General features: G+C 43.4%; 1 protein-coding gene across 8 annotated transcripts in view; it reads right to left on the bottom strand.

The window, feature by feature from the left end:
• The window catches only part of TERT (telomerase reverse transcriptase), a 505909-nt gene that overhangs the window by 224589 nt on the left and 262393 nt on the right, over positions 1-18927 (bottom strand). For 7 of the 8 annotated variants that reach the window (XM_075586351.1, XM_075586357.1, XM_075586358.1 and 4 more), the window contains one exon: positions 4753-4914. The exons of the other annotated variant lie outside the window; for it this stretch is intronic. In XM_075586351.1, the coding sequence (XP_075442466.1) occupies positions 4753-4914 (162 nt within the window). The remainder of the gene's footprint in view (positions 1-4752; positions 4915-18927) is intronic. 8 annotated transcript variants of the gene reach the window in all.

Here is an 18927-nt window from a genome sequence, read left to right as displayed (position 1 = left end):
GGCATTACATTGGCTCTTTTTATGCTTGTGTTTGTTTTTCAGCACGGGAGGGAATGGACGGTGATGAAGATGAGGATGGCCTTCATCGTGGCTGCTGGCCAAGGGTGAGTGCATGATGTATTTATTTTATTTATTGTGATTCATGTATTTGAAATATGCAAATGCACTATTATCCATATGTGTACCCAACCCCACCTATGATAAAGGACTATTCATAGTCAGAAACGCGTTGGTGTGTTTTGTTCGTTATTTTTGATCCATTAAATTAGCTTTATTTTTATGGGAACGCAACCTTGTTGTTATTTGCTGATTCGTAAGAACTGGAAATAGTGCTCTGTTTTTTTTTCTTCTTCTTCCTCTCTGGTGTTCATCTACAGACGGAGGTACACTTAACCCTGGGGTCGCTGGATACATTGGACTTACTGCATATCGTGGACATTCATCCCATGTGAGTTTATTCCAGTTTGACATACCTTATTTGGATATTATTCTGATACTTCATCACTGTCCCATGATATAGGATGTTTTATCTACTCGTCACCGGCAGGTGCTTATGAACATATCCTTACTACTGTGCTAAGTGGAATCATAATCTACCAGTTTACATCTTGTTGGACAGTTATACAATATATGGGTTAATTCTTCCTAACATCATTTCATCTTACTGCGGTCTTTTTTTAGAGCACCATACAACATTTTTTCATATCATGTACAAACCAGCCTGTATCTTACACAAACCCCCCTCTCCTCTCAGTAGTTACTGTATAGAAATTAGTTTGTGAAAAAAATATGTATATAAAAACTAAAAATATGTTTTATAAAAATTATTATATTTTTATTGTTTAATCAATTATTTTTGTTAATAATGCACAGGTCAGTATGATACAGGTACAGTAAGTATGGCAGTAAAAATAACCATGTCTGCAGTAATTGTTTCTTTTTATTTTCAGTACTGTACAGTAAAGCAATACAGAATCAAATGCAGCCATAACGAAGAAAAAGACAAGCTTGTACAGGAATTTACTGTACAGTAGGAAAAAGAGCTACTGTATTTTCAAACATGTCTTCTGCCCAGCTCATAATAATCACGCTACAGTACATTTACGTGAATGGCTCTGTTGTGTTGTTGATAAGCAGTGAACTTCAAGTTGACTTATTTTGTTACAGTACAGTAGCAGTTTAGAAAGGCTTATCGCACTTGCGCAGCTCAGCCTGTATCTCACACAACATGTTAATCTTATTACTGGTGGGGGGGGGAGGTGTGTTGTGTTGTTGATACTGCTTACAAATCAACTTGAAGTGCACCGCTTAAGAAAAGGCAAGTTTAGAAGGGCGTAGCTTATCGCACTTGCGCATGCGTGGCGGGCAGCTCAGCCGATTTCAGCTGCTCTGTGTATAATACAGATACAGTACACACGCTGCTCTGTGTACAATACAGATACAGTACACACGCTGCTCTGTGTATAATACACACACTGCTCTGTTTATAATACAGATATACACGCATGCGCATTAATAATCAACAAGGTCCCACCCAAAGAGAATTACACGCAGGCGCAGAAATTTGAGACCAGGCTCGGGAAGATTAAAGCCACAAAGCCAACCATTTGAAAATGAATGGTTTGTGAGAGGTGTCGATAAGAAGTTGAAATCCTTGAGCCTTGTGTGTGCGGGGGATAAGGGGGTAATGATCTATGATGGATTACCTGTAGTTGAAAGAAATATTTTCTACAGGTCATCATAATGTTTTGATCTCCACACCCCCAAATAAAAATCACAGTACTATGCCACCCACCTCATAAAGAACGTACATGACTAGTGTGGAATTAAAAAGCAATAGTACTGCTTGATTCTCATAATATCAATAATTGCTATGCAAGCCCATGTCGATAACCCCCCAAAAATATATATTGTAAAACTTGATTCTCATAATATCCATAATTGCTATGCAAGCCCATGTCGATAACCAAAAATATATATATATATATGTATATATTTTTAAAACTTGAACTAACTTCTAAATGAATGGGAAGTTATAAAAAACGTACATGACTAGTGTGGAATTAAAAAGCTACAGTACTGCTCGATTCTCATAATATCCATAATTGCTATGCTCTGTGTATAATACAGATACAGTACACACGCTGCTCTGTGTATGATACACACGCTGCTCTGTGTACTGTATAATACAGGTACAGTACACATGCTGCTGTTTATAATAAAGATACAGTACACACGCTGCTCTGTGTATAATACACACGCTGCTCTGTGTATAATACAGATACAGTACACACGCTGCTCTGTGTATAATACAGATACAGTACACACGCTGCTCTGTGTATAATACACACGCTGCTCTGTGTATAATACAGATACAGTACACACGCTGCTGTTTATAATACAGATACAGTACACACGCTGCTCTATGTATCATACAGTTACAGTACACATGCTGCTCTGTGTATAATACAGATGCACACACTGCTCTGTGTATAATACGGCTTATCGCACTTGCGCATGCGTGGCAGGCACCTCAGCTGATTTCAGGCAACATGTTAATCGTGACATTGAATTGCTATTGGATTTTTATGACAACAACTCGCGATTGCCCACTTGAGTTTCTCGACGGTATTGCAGACAACGCTAAAATGCCATTTTCTGATCCTGACTAAACGATAAACAACACGCGAGTTTAAGTAGGCACGATTGAAAAAAATTGCGCCCCATCGCATGGGTATTCCGATCTACACACCACGCGAAGTGTTCGAATAACGGCCACTGTATCAGGAAGGTGTCAGTGAGTGTACACCCAGAAATTATTAAAGTGCTAGTGAATAGTGTCTACAAATTAGGAGAACATGTTTTATGGGTGCTTATATGTACACAGGTGAACTCTCAACCAATCTAAAAATCAGCATGCAAGAGTCATGGGTAGGTAAATGGCCCCTGGAATGGCTTTTGCCAGTAAAAAGTTTTATTTCACAGTTTGCTGTAGAGCATGTGTCCTGGTGGACAAATTTGTTGGGATTATGTGATATGACAATCTTAGAAGTACATTCCCTTCTACCATGGGAAGGGGAGGTAAGGACCATACGGTATATGAAAATGTAGTCACAGCGGTAGCTATGAAAGGATTTACTCTGCATCCCAGACTGTCCCATACACATGTTGAGCATGATTCTGACGCTGTGAAATGGAAATTGGTGGACTTGTCACTCTGTACTTCTGACAAATATATACATACTATATTATGTCGACCATTACAATACAAGGTTGTCGATTAACAATGTTGGATAAACCATACAAGTTGTATCCTGGAAGGTAAAGAACATGTTACTGATCCTGTTTATTACCTTGTAAATTATAAAGTGTGTTTTCAGATTTATGAAAAACAGAATGTAAGTTATACACACATGAAGGGTAATGGAACTATCCTCCTGAATGAAAGCTCTTGTGTGTAATAAGATCTCACTATTTGCTATTCAAGCAAAATAATGTAATGTTTCTATTTCAATCATTCAAAACATCACTACTCAGTTTAACTATTCAGGAGTAGTAAACATACAGAGATCAGATGTAAGACTGGGAATGGAAAGAAAACATAGGGACTGCTTAAAGAATTTTGTAAATGAGGAACATATCCTGCAGGAATTACAATACAACGGTGCCAAGACAGCCATAGTTATTAAACATGATTTACAGAAAACAACTTTCTTGCTCAAATCTTGATGTGTTTGTTTTATTAGAAATATGTATATCAAGCATCGCAAAGTGTAGTATCAAATGCAAACACAATGTAGCATACTATATAAGCCACTTATTAAGTAATCCTATTCAGTATATTTAGGCGTGTGAATGTTGTGCTCGCTTCACATGCCTCCTAAGAAGAGAAGTCAGAAGAAGGTATGCCCTTATTTGGATTTGGACCAAAAGGGGGGATATGGTGGACCTGAAACAAACATAGATTTTACCCTCAGAAGATTCTGGGTAAGGAGGCTGCATTTGTTCATAGACTGTTTAAGACTTGGCCAGTGGGATCAAGCAAGTAATGAGTTAATGTCTCAGAGACAAGGCAATAAAAGAAAAAAGCCAACCTTGGAATTCCTGACAGGACATTAAGACTTAAACCATGTATCCCACAAAGCTATGCCCAGCAACAGATTACACCAAACAAAGACTATCAAATGGAGAGATTGCTTTGTCCTGCACACAAAGGATAGAGCTGGCTGTTTTACTTATGCTGTGCTCATAATAAACAATGTCTACTCTTTGAACACACCTCCGTGTCAGCCTCACCTTTTTACATAGGCACATAAAGTATATAAAAGAAAATGAGTGAAATTCAGATTATTACATATGTATTTATTTCAGGTATATAGAAAAGCAGTAAAAGTGTCACTTGGTATATTTATCTACAACTGGTATATCAGGGATCATGCTGCAATAACATGTATAGAAGGTTTTTGAGAATTTGCTCAGGTCTCTTTTTCAAGAGTACCGTCACATAGGTTGGTGACTGATGTGAGAAGCCATAAGCAGTCCATGTTTGCTTCTGGGGCCCATGTAGCTATTCTCCCTACTACCAAAAAATGCTGCCATCAAGTTCCCCTGGCCTTCCCCAGCAGTAGCTACAGTACAGTACATCTGTAATTCTGTCTACGAATAAAATGTTTGTCCCCTAAAATTAAACTAAATTTCTCCGGAACCAGTACAGCTATCATAACTTTGAACTAAACATAAAAAAGGCCTTACATGTTGTTTAAAAGATTTTCTAATTTGTCCAGTTGAGTCAGTCCAAAGTGTGGCATAACGCCGTATGCAATAGGCTTCTTCAATGTTCGGGCTAATGACTTTTGAAACCACTTCATCAAGCTTTGAATGAGGAATGGTATCATATGCTCCGGTCACATCAGTCTGACAATGAGAAAAATACCGAACCATGAAAAAGCAAGACAAGAAAAATGTATGGATGGAAATTAAACATAAAAGGAAAGCAGATTGTCATGCACTGATGAAAAACATAACAATATTTGGATATTTTATCCTTATTTTAGATTAAATATATATATATATATATATATATTACTATACATGTAATTGCACCACAATTTTGTAATTTACCCTAGCTCTGTAATACATCATCCTGAGTATACAGTGTTTAATGTAAAAGTAGTAATGATTCTAACTGTATTTCAACTGATTTAAAAAAAATTGAAACAATGCAAATTTATAGCATGAATACACCATTTGTCAATGTTGCAGCTTGTTTACAGTGGTAATGTTTGAAGAACAGTATACTGTATACTGTACTGTGTACAGTGTATAATCTAACATACTGTATGAAGAGAGAAACAAATTTTCCACCTAAATCAGATTGGTCAATTCCTTTCATCTGTGGATTTTCGCGGAATTAGCCTCAAAAGGGCATTTTTTTTCTATTACTGAAAATCCATCTGAAGGATTCAGAATCCGAGCTGTCAAACGAAATCAGACAAACAGAAGTTGACAAATTCAACATCGGATTAGATATAAACACATGGACCGGGCTATAAATGGTGATGTACATATCCACAATGCACATTTAATCCATTCATTTTATGTAACAATTTAGTGTCTGGAAAGTGGAAGCAGAAGTGCAGATTTCTTTAGAATGGTGATCACGGGGGAAGGGAGATGTATCGCCAGAGCTGAACCAGAAAACTTACCAGTGAAGTTACCGGCATTACTTCCTGGCTTCGCACTGACATTTAAATTACCATTCTTTAGAAATTTAGGAATTGTCTCGCAGAAATGGCGAGATTTGGACTGCCATTTTGTTTCCCCTGGAGGGGCAGTGACGCCGGTAACTTCACCAGTAAGTACTTCAGGTTCCGAGAACTGAACATAATGTGCTTACCACCCCCTGTTGAATTCCTGCTTTAAAGCACAAATTGTGAAGTAGGATATGCATGTAAACAGAGTCAAGAGATTGTGCTTATTGCTTCCGACCACATAAACTTTCATGAGATCCAATACTCTTGCGGTACAGCAAAAAGGCTGTCTTGTATTAACTTGCATGTAAACTGTAATGGTCGATATCTTTTAATTGCCAGGGAAATACAAAGCAAGAGAGGCCACATAAATATTGTCCTAAATATTGGTACAGATTAATACATTATCAGTCAATGTGCAAAAAATAAAAAATACATATCCAATGTCAAAACCTGTAAAAAAATACATTTACAAACATGCAATATTTTACTGTGATGGAGTCCTCAGAAGAGGGGTGAGGAGCACAGCAAGCGAGGAATATAAGGGATATGGCACACCCAAGGTGTAATAAAAACATTTTTTTGGGTAACAAAAGATGGAGACATCAAAAATAGGGTACAAAAATCACTCTGACGCGTTTCGGGCGCAAATGCCCTTTGTCAAAGAGTATAACCCTTCCTGTTAGTCTTGTGCCTCTTATAGGGATGAATTACAAGCAATTGCCGAAACCGGAAGTGACGTCGGCGGCGAGCACGTCTCGCAAGACAAACCACAGAAACTGTGGTGCTGGCAAGACGCTCATAGCAACCGCAACAGTGCCACCTAGGTAGGCAGACTGAACTGCAAAACAGCCCTACAAATGGGTAATACATACAGATAGGAGTTTGTGAGAAGGCATAAGGGTAGTAATGATAACAAACATACATAAAACAAAACTGTTGACAAATCAAACGCGCCACCGACGTCACTTCCAGTTTCGGCAATTGCTTGTAATTCATCCCTATAAGAGGCACAAGACTAACAGGAAGGGTTATACTCTTTGACAAAGGGCATTTGCGCCCGAAACGCATCAGAGTGATTTTTGTACCCTATTTTTGATGTCTCCATCTTTTCTTACCCAATAAATTGTTTTAATTACACCTTGGGTGTGCCGTATCCCCTATATTCCTCGCTTGTTGTGCTCCGCACCCCTCTTCTGAGGACTCCATCACTGTTCACATCCTTTCTGCTGGACGCATGCCCGTGGAGCCATCTTCTCATCTTACTGTGAGTTTGCTTATGGAGGTTTGCCTGCTGATATTTACAGCACGTCACTGTGGCCTGTTTACTCTAAGTAGTATCTCTTAATAGTGTAGGGGTTAACAGGACTGAATTGTCATAGCACTGTTTTCTTTCCTTAATACTCCATAAATCCGACTAAGTGAATTATGCCTTGATACACGGCTACAACTATTATATGAGTTAACTATAGGCATTTGATGTTGGCTAACCTGAATCAGGATCTGATTAGCTACTCCATTATACTTAATTTATGGCTCACATCAGAGGACATTAAAGGATTTATAAACAAAGTTTTATACCCAGCCTGTTCATGCTCTGTCGCACTGATACTTGGACATCACTGTTCGTTTGGCTATCTTGCAATATTTTACTTACCATTAGAAGCGCTGGCCCTCTGACTCCTGGGGAAACAGGAAGCTCACGTACCTCGAAGGCCTCAAACAGCATCCGATGCCATCCGCCATGAAGATCCGGATCAGGTACCCAATTCTTCTTTCTTCTATCTTTAATCAGCTTCTTCTATCTTCATCTGTCATTATTTCTTGATCTTGTTCTTAATATTCTATCTTCTTCTTGTAATCCAAAAAGCCCCAATGGTTGGATTTAGTGATGTCATGTTAAAGGGAAATGAAGCAAAGCCATTCTGATAGGCTGGCATCATTAAAAAAAATAATAATAATGAAGTCGGCACATGATTTTAACAGCCAATCAGATGGCTGTAAAACCAGTTTTCACCCAAATGTGAGTTCACAAGCCCTATTTAAGGCCGTGAAGCCTCATTTGAGCCCAAGAAGACGAGATAACAGTTGGGATCTACCATGGGGCTTTTTGGATTACAAGAAGAAGATAGAAGATTAGGAAGATCAAGAAATAATGACAGATGCAGATAGAAGAAGCTGATTAAAGATAGAAGAAAGAAGATTTGGGTACCTGTAGAGGGAGAGGGGGATTGGCCCGGTATTAAAGGGGTTGCACCCCATATGGCCACCCCCTGACCTCACCAGGGAGGCAAGGGGTTAACTGGACTGCGGTCCAGGAATGTGGTTTTCACCTTGCTATTACATGAAAATGTGTGTTCCCCTGTTCCAATGTATTATCATCATGTAAGTGTCTGCACACACAAACACTGGGATCCATCCGGGAGGACAAGGGTTAATGGGTATATAGTGATTATAGCCCTTTCTTTAATTATCCTGCCTTTTCAGGCACCATTTTGCAGAGTCCCATAGGCCGCCATTGGAGCTCCATTCATTTCAATGGCGAATCTAGCTGTTTTGGACCTGTTTCCCTCGAAGACCAGCAGGTGGCGTCTGAGAGGAGGAGCGGCGGTTTCCCATTGAATGTCAATGGGCCCATTGACTTCAATGGAGATTCCTCGACGGCGATCTCCAGGAATAGGTTGGCAGCCGTCCAAACCGCAAAACCGCAAAGCGGATACATTATCTGAAAAAGAGCTTTCATCACGATTAGTTCAAGTTCAACGACAAGTGGCGTGGGAATCTTAGGTTCTAGGGCACCCAGAAATAAAATTATTTTGCCCCTAGCTCCTAGGCCTCCCCACACTTGACCACCACCGGGTCCAAGAATCCAGGACCCCCGAAAAGGGTCGTGCTGGCTGAGCGGGTCACGCCACAGGTTTCAATGGCGGCGGCAGAAACAGCACAAGAAAACGGCTAAGTCCGAAACCCGGAAAATCATAAGCCCATATCTCCGGTTCTGGAGGGTCCAGAGGGTCGAGGTTTGGCGCACCTGCAGTCACTGTTCCGGCATGACCGCAGAACCATTCCCGACCTTCTCCGACCAACCCGACGGAGTATGGACCACCATAACGGTTCGTGAGTTTTTCCCATAGACTTCAATGGCGGCCGTTTCCCATTGACCGGCTATGGCGGAGAAGCCCCATAGGCTTCAACGGCGGCAGTGCCCCGTTGTAAGTCTATGGCGGCAGACTCCCATAGACGCCAATGGTGGAGGTTCACCATTGAAAGTCTATGGCAGCGGAGCCTGTGGTTTTCAATGGGGAACAAGTGAAAAAACGAGATTTATTCTACAGCGGAGAAATTTGTATTAAAAGAATAAACAGTTCATGTTGTATTTGTGTATCTCCGGTTTTGTAGGTCACAGCGGGCTGAAATTTGGCCACTATGGTGAGCCAGTTCCGGCATTAAGAACTGGACCATTTCGACCCGCTGGATCAAACCGAACCGGATATTTTAATATGGTTGTATATTCAGAACCATACTGTATTTCAAAGCGGGGACAAAAGCCAGCGAAGATTCCTGCACACTAAGGAATGCAAATGGTCAGGGGGGCGACCCAAAATCTAAGAACCAGGCCCTGATCAAAAGACTCAGCCACTCTAACTGTTTACATGAGGGCAGAGAAGCGTGAAGTGGAGTGGTTTGTAGGTGCTATAACTCACACCTACAAACAAAGAATATCCTGCCAGATCCCCATCTGGCAGATTGCCCGGCGCCCCTGATTTGGGTGTGGGGCTACAGAAATGAGACCCTCAGGGTCCCAGTACACATGTGCCATCTAGCTGGGGGGCATGGGTTAATAATGTTCTCATGTTTGAGATTGGGTGCAGATAATTGTTCTCCAATAGTCTGTACTCAATAGTAAGAATAGGGTTGCAAAGATATATAAACTGTTGTCAACCCTACAGTCTTTGTCTTCTTGATACATCTTGATTGTTACCTGATTTCTGGAGAATTGCTATGTGACTACTTCTTCATTCCAACCCCTAAGTAAGTGTTACCTTCTTGTCTGTTAATTGTACTATATTGCTGTGTTCACATATCTAAGGAATAAATATACTTTATTATATCTAAGCCTCGTTCAGTTCAACCCAGTTATTTGGTGTATACTAGATCTTGTCATAAATTACCGTGACAAGCATCTGATCCGCATCTTCATGGCGAATGGCATCTGATGCTGTTTGAGGACTTCGAGGTACGTGAGCTTCCTGTTACTCCTGGAGTCGAAGGGCCAGTGCTTCTAATGGTAAGTAACATATTGCATGTCTGTAAATGTATTTTTTTTTTTTTACAGGTTTTGACTTTGGATGTGTATTTTTATTTTTTGCACATTGACTGATAATCTATTAATCTGTACCACTTTAGGGTACAGATCTATACATTATTAGGACAATATTTTTGTGGCATTTCTTGCTTTGTATTGATGGTGATTTTTGCGATGTCAGTTTATTATGTGAATGTAATTGTTTGGTATTTTGCTGCTTTATATAAATAAAATGATGGCGATTGATTTTCGTTTTTCATTAATGATGTGTTGTGTTGGCAAATGCTTTGAATGGTTGTGTTTCAGATATTTTTTTATAATTAATTTGTTTGTAGGTTAATGTTTCAATTAATTCATTGTTGTTGTATTAATTGGTTTGATTCGTTACTGGTACAATTAATTCCTTGTTGTTTTATTAATTGGTTTGATTGGTTACTGGTACAATTAATTCCTTGCTTTATTAATTAATTGTTTGATTGGTTACTGGTCTAATTAATTCATTGTTGATCTGGATATTGCTTGTATTAATTGCATTAGCTGGCTAGTGTTTTCATTTAGTGAATTGTGTTTTTTTGGAGTTTTGTAATGTTTTATTATTGTGTGTTTTGAGCATTAATGTATTTTGATTATAGCACTCAATGGGTATCCTAGAGGCTTCTCATGCCTGTAACAAGGACTTACCCCTGTTAAGAAACGTACCTCTAATCCAGCACTGTGCTGGTTGATTGCACACCTTCAATCAACCAACCCCACCTGCCTAATCAGAACTCTGTCAGAAAAAGCCTGTTCTGAGACACAGGAAGGGGATGCCTGAGTCTCACAATTGGGGACGGAACCAAGGAAGGGCAGACAGATGATTTCCTTAGTCTCACCATTGGGGCTGACCAGAGGAACAGATGTCTTGAGCTGCAGAAGGACTGGACTGTATGCTGATAGCAAGACAAGGGGACCAGACCTCTAAACCTGGACAGACATTGCCTTAGCACACAAAGGTGCTGACCCAGGAGAGCAGAAAGGCTTCCCCTACAGCAACAAGAGACAGATAAGACTTTCTTTTGGGACTGTTATATATCTGCATACATGTATATATATTTGGGTCTGGTAATTAGCTTAGCTAACCACCTAGTTAGAGACGGCTGGACTACATGTGTAGATATTCTCCAAAATCGAGCAGGTTTTCTTTTGAATGTTTTGCTGTGTTAAAGGGACAGGCGCAATAAAGCCTAATTTTAGTTTCACTTTAAACGGTCTCCATTGCGTACCTCTGCACACGTCTCTTACAATGCCCATATTATTATATGGGTATAATATACCACAATACTACTCAATGGGTACAGGGTGGTATAGTGGGTCCGGGGTGGGTGGTTAGGCCTCCTGGGTGGATAGCAGCAAAGGGTGGGTTAACCCCTTAATTACTATAGTGGTTATTTAGCGCTATGGTGATTAAGGGGTTAGGGGCCATTTTAATGTATTTATTATGTATGTACTGTATGCTTTCTGGAAACGGAGGACAGGGACCTGCAGCACCCTGATGAGGATGCCCTTCATATTGCTGTGTTAAGTAGAACTGTATTTATTTAGTGTATTTATGCTGGTTAATGTTGTGTTTAATAATGGCCAAATAATCTATTATCCATATTTGGATAATAGTTATTTTGCCCATTACTGAACTGCATGTGTTTGGTGGAGGGAGAGGGGGTGTATTTATTTTAATGTAGGACATGTTTTATTTGTTGACATAGTGTTGGTACCTTAGGTCTGCGGGGACCTAGGGAGACCACCTGTGGTCCACCGGACGCCCACGGGTATCACCTACGGACCCACGGGTATCACCTACGTATCACTTTTCCTGCATGGAAGAACCGGGGGCCCCACAGCTGTGGGGGCCCAGCGGACCTGCAGGGACCACTCGTGGGCCTCAGACCCCCATGAGAACCACCTGAGGGCCCCCAAACTCCCGTGGGAACCACCCGAGGGCCCCCAGATACCTGTGGGGATGACCCAGGGAGCCCCAGACACCCATGGGACCACCTGTGGACCCCATTGGGTCCGACAGTGACCCACGGGTACCACCTGGAGGTCCACGGCACATAGCGGGGACCACCCGGAGGCCCCAGACACATGTGGGCACCCCCCGGGGTGCACTGTGGGGCCTGTGGACACCCATCGGGCCCACCTGGGACTACCGTATGCCTGGGGTATGAAACCTGTATGTTAAAAAATAAGGACACAAAAATCCAAATTGGACAAGAAACCCAAAATTGCACTCTATGAGAATAAAACACTTAATGGGACTAAACAATATATCCCAGGCTGATAGCCAAAAGTGCTACACGACGCAAAATAAAAACTAATTTATTAAATACATGAGGGAGCAATATCAGGGAGTGTGGGGTATAAATAAGGGTGTGTTTAAAAATACGGTAAATGGTGGCCAGAATAGAGAGTGTTCTCTCTCACTTATCAGGTATAATTCACATATAGGGAAAGCCAATGATAAAAATTATAAGGTATGTCCCTTCAGAGAGTACCTGGTGGTGGGCAATGAGGTATAGTCAGCCAAAGTCCTGACAAGGTATACGATAGAAAATTATACCAACAGCAGGAGATACTAAACACAAAGTAACGTTTGAGGTGTAAAGAAATGTATCCCTGGTTCATCGGAATCACTTGAAAAATTGTAACATATGCACACTAATGTAACATGCGTTGAATGGGTAAGTGTATCATAACACTAAAGTAGAACAGAGGATTGGTGTTTCAGCATATAAATACAGGTATACCCATCATCCCCTGAATAAAGTAGTCCCCCATTCATCAAGCTGCATATATAGTAATTCAACCTGTGTATATATAGGTCAAATCGGACAATGGCATAAAGCAAGAAAAACGGGTAAGTAGAGATAAGTATCAAATACTACCCGATCAGCCGAGTTGGTGCTGGTTTACACGATACACCGGAGTTCCTGGCATTGCTGGTCACCACTACCGACGTCAGAAGAGTGACTTCATTAAAAAACGACGGGCCGTTTCGTGTAGGAAGATACGCTTCATCAGGGCAGGAGTTAAAAAATAAATCATGGTTTTACATTATGGGGGGCACGGTAGGGGGGTGGGGGGTGGTGTATTGATGCATAGTAAATATTTTTTAATATACATTTAATTAATAGTCTAGATGTGCAGGGGGTCTCCGGAGTAGAACCGCGTTGGCTATGTCCGGGGACGCCCTGCTTCACAAGATACAGGCCCCTTTATGGGGTGGTGGTACTGCACCGACACACTTTATTCGAGCAAATACCCGGTATGTACCTGGCAGATACCTGGAATGCGCCGCTCCTAACCTCTGACAAGCCCCGTTGCATTTGCCTTCCCAGCCTGGGTTCATGCCTGGCTGATGGGCGGCTGATCTGTTAAATGATAATGATTAGGATTTAATAGGCTGCAATGCTTCGCGTGTCTACCAGATGGCATAAATTCATGAATTGTAATGCAGTTTATATATATATACTGTGCAGTATTGCAGCCAGCGGGAATAAAATGCTTCAATCCCTGCTTGGAAAATAACTCAATGCACTCGGGCAGAAAACAGTCACAAACCTCAATACACCCGGGTATACCCGAATTCGTGGGACTAGCCAAGCTCGAATAAAGTGTGTCGCCAGTGTATCTCCTATGCATGGAAATGTCCTGATCACGTGACGCGGGATATCTCCATGCATAAGAGATACTGGCACCCCATAACGGGGCCTCTATCTCGGGAAGCAGGGTGTGCCCGGACCTCAAACCAACGTGTTTCTGCTCCGGAGACCCCCTGCACATCTACACTAGGAATAAAATGTATATTAAAAAAAATAATTTTTGGGTGACATTTTCGCTGGGAGAGGCGGCTCTCTCTGAGCAGCTCTCTCTGCAGCAGAAATGAATCAGCGGGTTAGGCCTTTTCAGTCGATCCTATCGCTGGCGTTAACTTGCTCATTTTGGGAATTTTGCTATGACAGGTAATGAAGGATTTCTGAATGCCGTGATAGTAACGTTCGACAAACGGCGATATAAATGTCCCGGCGATAATTTTTGAACCTTTACTGCATAGGCCCCTTAGGCTGCGTCCCCGCTGGCTTTGAGCGCACCTAGCGCTCAGCACTTGATGCGTTCTCTTCTGTGAGTGTGAATAAGCCCATTCACGCGCACGCTCGTGCACGGGCACGTACGCCCTCCCAAGCTCGGAGCTTGGGGAGACAAAAAAAATTGCGATTGACGCGCAATCAGCTGAGGTAAGTGCACACAGAATACAGCCACACACCCCAAACACATACAAACATACAAACACCCATATTACACACACAAATAGCCCCGATTCATGCCCCCCCCTTGCAAAATTAGACAGGACACCCTGAGCTCATGCTTTGAGAGTTGGTCCCGTCTTTTGCGGCCACGTTCTACAAATCAAAGTAGCAGTTGTGGTCAGGATTTCTTGCCGAAAACAGTTCCAGGACTATCAGGAATAGGTCCCGTTAAGAATTTTCTGCTGAATCTCGGTCCAGGACGTCCGGAACAAGGTTCTGATCAGGGTAAGCCCTTGTAAGCGGGCGCCCTGAACCTAGGAAAGGCTACATCTCAAACCCCAAACCCCAGTAAGCATATATATTTCTGTATTTTGTGTTTTGTTGTATTTCAGAGGTTTTATCCAAATAAACCCCATTTTATTTCACTGCCTTGTTTTGCCTATTGAATGATTCCGAAAATATAAATGCGTTAAAAGTCTCCTGTGACAGTTAGAAGGAGGAATGGTTATGTGTGGCAATACACTACATAAACATATCTCTTTCTTATACATACATATACAGCTAAACCCCGTTATAACGCGCCTCGCTATACCGCTCACTGCACACACACTGCACACTGCACACACACTGCTCATTGCACACACTGACACACTGCACACACACTGCACACTGCACACACACTGCTCATTGCTCACACTGCACACACACTGCTCATTGCTCACACTGCACACACACTGCACACTGCACACACTGCACACACTGACACACTGCTCATTGCTCACACTGCACACACACTGCTCACACTGACACACACTGCACACTGCACACACACTGCTCATTGCTCACACTGCACACACTGAAACACTGCTCATTGCTCACACTGCTCACACTGACACACACTGCACACACACTGCTCATTGCTCACACTGCACACACTGACACACTGCTCATTGCTCACACTGCACACACTGCTCACACTGACACACACTGCTCATTGCTCACACTGCACACACACTGCTCACACTGACACACACTGCACACTGCACACACACTGCTCATTGCTCACACTGCACACACTGACACACTGCTCATTGCTCACACTGCACACACTGACACACTGCTCATTGCTCACACTGCACACACTGACACACTGCTCATTGCTCACACTGCACACTGCACACACACTGCTCACACTGACACACACTACACACACACACTACACACACACACACACACACTACACATATACATAAATCAGCCTTACCTTGGGGATGATTGGTGAGGCATGTGGCTGCAGGGGGGGGCGTGCCGGTGGGGGTGGTGCTGCGGTGGAGGGGGATGATGGCTGCGGGGGCCCCCGATGCTGCGGGGGCTGGTGGGATGGCCCGGTGCAGCGCGGGGGGGCATGGGGGGGGGCAGGACAACCCTGCGCTACGGCAGGGCCAGGGGGCCCTGTATTGCGGCGCGAGGGCCCTGTGCTGCAGCGGGGGGGAGCCGGACCGGAGGGGAATCCCCCCTCCCATCTCCTGTCACGCGGTGACAGGGGAAGCTGAAGCCGGAGGGGAATCCCCCCTCCTGTCCCTCGGTGACAGGGGAAGCTGAAGCCGGAGGGGAATCCCTCCTCCTGTCCCGCGGTGACAGGGGAAGCGGAAGCCGGAGGGGCATCCCCCCTCCCATCTCCTGTCCCGCGGTGACAGGGGAAGCTGAAGCCGGAGGGGAATCCCCCCTCCTGTCCCTCGGTGACAGGGGAAGCTGAAGCCGGAGGGGAATCCCCCCTCCTGTCCCGCGGTGACAGGGGAAGCCGGAACCGGAGGGGCATCCCCCCTCCCATCTCCTGTCACGCGGTGACAGGGGAAGCTGAAGCCGAAGCCGGAGGGGCATCCCCCCTCCCATCTCCTGTCCTGCGGTGACAGGGGAAGCTGAAGCCGAAGCCGGAGGGGCATCCCCCCTCCCATCTCCTGTCCCGCGGTGACAGGGGAAGCTGAAGCCGGAGGGGAATCCCCCCTCCTGTCCCGCGGTGACAGGGGAAGCCGGAACCGGAGGGGCATCCCCCCTCCCATCTCCTGTCACGCGGTGACAGGGGGAAGCCGGGACCGCGGGGTAAATATGCACTGATGCGGCGGCCATTTTTTTTTTTTTAATTAGCGCGACCCCGTTAGTAACGCGGTGGTCTCGGGGTGGACCCCGAGGACCGCGTTATAACGGTGTTTAGCTGTATAATGAGGTCTTCATTGTAGCTCGCATAGAAGAAAGCTGTTCAATGGTCATCTTGGAAGAGGGTAATTTTGTAATTAAAAATTAAATACAAACAAAAATAAATATTTTGGGAAACTATAAATCTTCTATTTTTTTTTTTTTTTTTTTTTAACTTGTAATTTTTATTGAAGTAATGTACAGGTACAAATCATAAGGTGGCATAAACTCACTCAAGGGAGGTACATATGACATAGTCTTTCAAATTAATAAAGTGTATGTGGGATGACGACAGGACAACACAAGACGAGACAACATCCATCTTTCGGTGTCTTGATATCTACCGTCGTATCAGGAGACATATAACTCACCGCTGGATGACGGGGGAGTGTAGGGAGAGATATAAGGTAGGGAGGATATAGGGTTGGGAGAGGCATGTCTTCTCGTTGAGGTGAAAGCGGCTCTCGGAGGGTGCTTCTTCAGCTACGATCACTAAGACCTACTTATTTGAGCCCGTGTACGTACACCTGTTGTCAACGAACTTCTATGACGTGTTTGCCAATTCCCTGATGATTTTAATAACAAAATAGAATATAGGCTGGACCTGCCAAAGGAGAATGCATCTAGTGCTATCAATGCCAAATTGTGGCCCTTTCCACCCTGGGTATGTCTGTTTGGGCCAACCAGGTTAACCAGATCTTTAGATAATTGATGCCAGTGTCGTTAAATAGACTCGTTAACTTTTCCATCTGGCAGATAAACCAAATCTTGTTCCGAATCTTGGGGATGGAAGGAATCACTTTAAGTTTCCATACTGCTGCGATCTCACATCGGGTTGCTAGGGCAAAGTGCCCGATTAATTTGTAGTTTGCTCTTGAGAGCCCCCCTAGTGGTCTGTTTAGCAAGAACAGCCACGGGTCTAGGGGAATCGGGAGGCCCAAGATCCTCTGAGTCCAATCACGAATCTCTTCCCATAGAGGTGCGATCCAAGGGCAAGACCACAGCATATGTAACAGGTCTGCCGACTCTCCGCACTGTTGAGGGCACAGCGGGGAGAGTCCTGGCAAACACCTAGATAATTTTAGTGGGGTGTGGTACCATCACATTAGGACCTTATATGCATTCTCCTTTAGTGTGGTGCAGATTGAGCTTTTGGCAGCCGCTAGATAGATATCGCTCCAGTCCTCATCTTCTAGGGATTCTCCCAGGTCAGATTCCCACTGAGATCTGTATCTCGGGCGTCCCTGTCCGTGGTCAGCAGAACCCACCACTTCTCTGTATAACTGCGATGTGAGTCCCGAAGTGTCTGATTCTGCCAGACAGAGCTTTTCAAAATTGGTCAGCGCTGAATAAGGGGCTAATTTATTATAAAATGCTCGGACATGGAGCTACTTAAAAAATTCAGAATGTGGGATATGCTTTTCAGATCAGATTTGCTCAAATGATTTAATTTTGTTGCCACTGCCCTCCAAGTCTCTAAGGCGCGTATAGCCGGCCGTTTTCCAACTAGAGGTACTACTGCACTGCAGACCCAGAGCAAAGTCGGAGTTCCCCCAAAGGGGTGACATCAGGGAGTTTTTGGTGGTGAGGGAGTGATTGTGCTTTGACGTGTTCCATATTGACAGCAAGTTGGTCAAAGAGGAAAGCGGCATGGCAGCACCTGTATGTGCTTTTCTGGGCAGCCAGATCAAGGATTGTAGCTCTATCGGGGCACAGATTGCCCTTTCTATTTCCACCCATCATTTCAATGCAGGGTTGGAGTGCCATTGGACAATTTGGCTTAATTGCGCCGCTTTATAGTAGGACCACAGACAACGTACCGCTAAGCCCCCTGCTGTGGAGGGTCTTTTCATGGTCAATTTGTTTACTCTCGTTTTTTTACCTCCCCATATAAATTTGGAGATATCAGACTGAAGCGAGAGTAGGTCTTTCAGTCTCAGTGGCACCGGCAGTGTTTGGAAAAGGTATAGGATACGGGGGAGAAGATTCATTTTGATACTTTGTATCCTACCTATCCAAGAGATTCTCTGGGAGGACCATTTCGAGATGTCAGCTTTTAGTGATCTGAATAGGGGGGGGGGATTGCCTTATAAATGTCTCTAACATCCTTAGTAATATGGACTCCCAAGTATTTAATCTGGTTCTGTTTCCATTAAAATTGAAATTTAGCTTTAGTAGCTTTTCAACCTCTGTGGGGAGGCTAATGTTTAGAGCTTCTGATTTAGATTGATTGATTTTGAATCCAGATATTTTAGTGAATTTGTCTAGCAGATTAAATAGATTTGGAAGAGATGTGAGGGGTTGATAAAGTAATAATAGACTGTCGTCAGCGTATAGAGCTGCTTTGTGGGATTGTGAGTCAATATTTACCCCAACTATATCAGGACAGCCACTG

The sequence above is a fragment of the Ascaphus truei genome, chromosome 2, assembly GCF_040206685.1.
Source record: "Ascaphus truei isolate aAscTru1 chromosome 2, aAscTru1.hap1, whole genome shotgun sequence".
Taxonomy (NCBI): Eukaryota; Metazoa; Chordata; class Amphibia; order Anura; family Ascaphidae; genus Ascaphus; species Ascaphus truei.
Note: the sequence above shows the minus strand (reverse complement) of the source record. Positions and strands in the feature narration are given on the sequence as shown.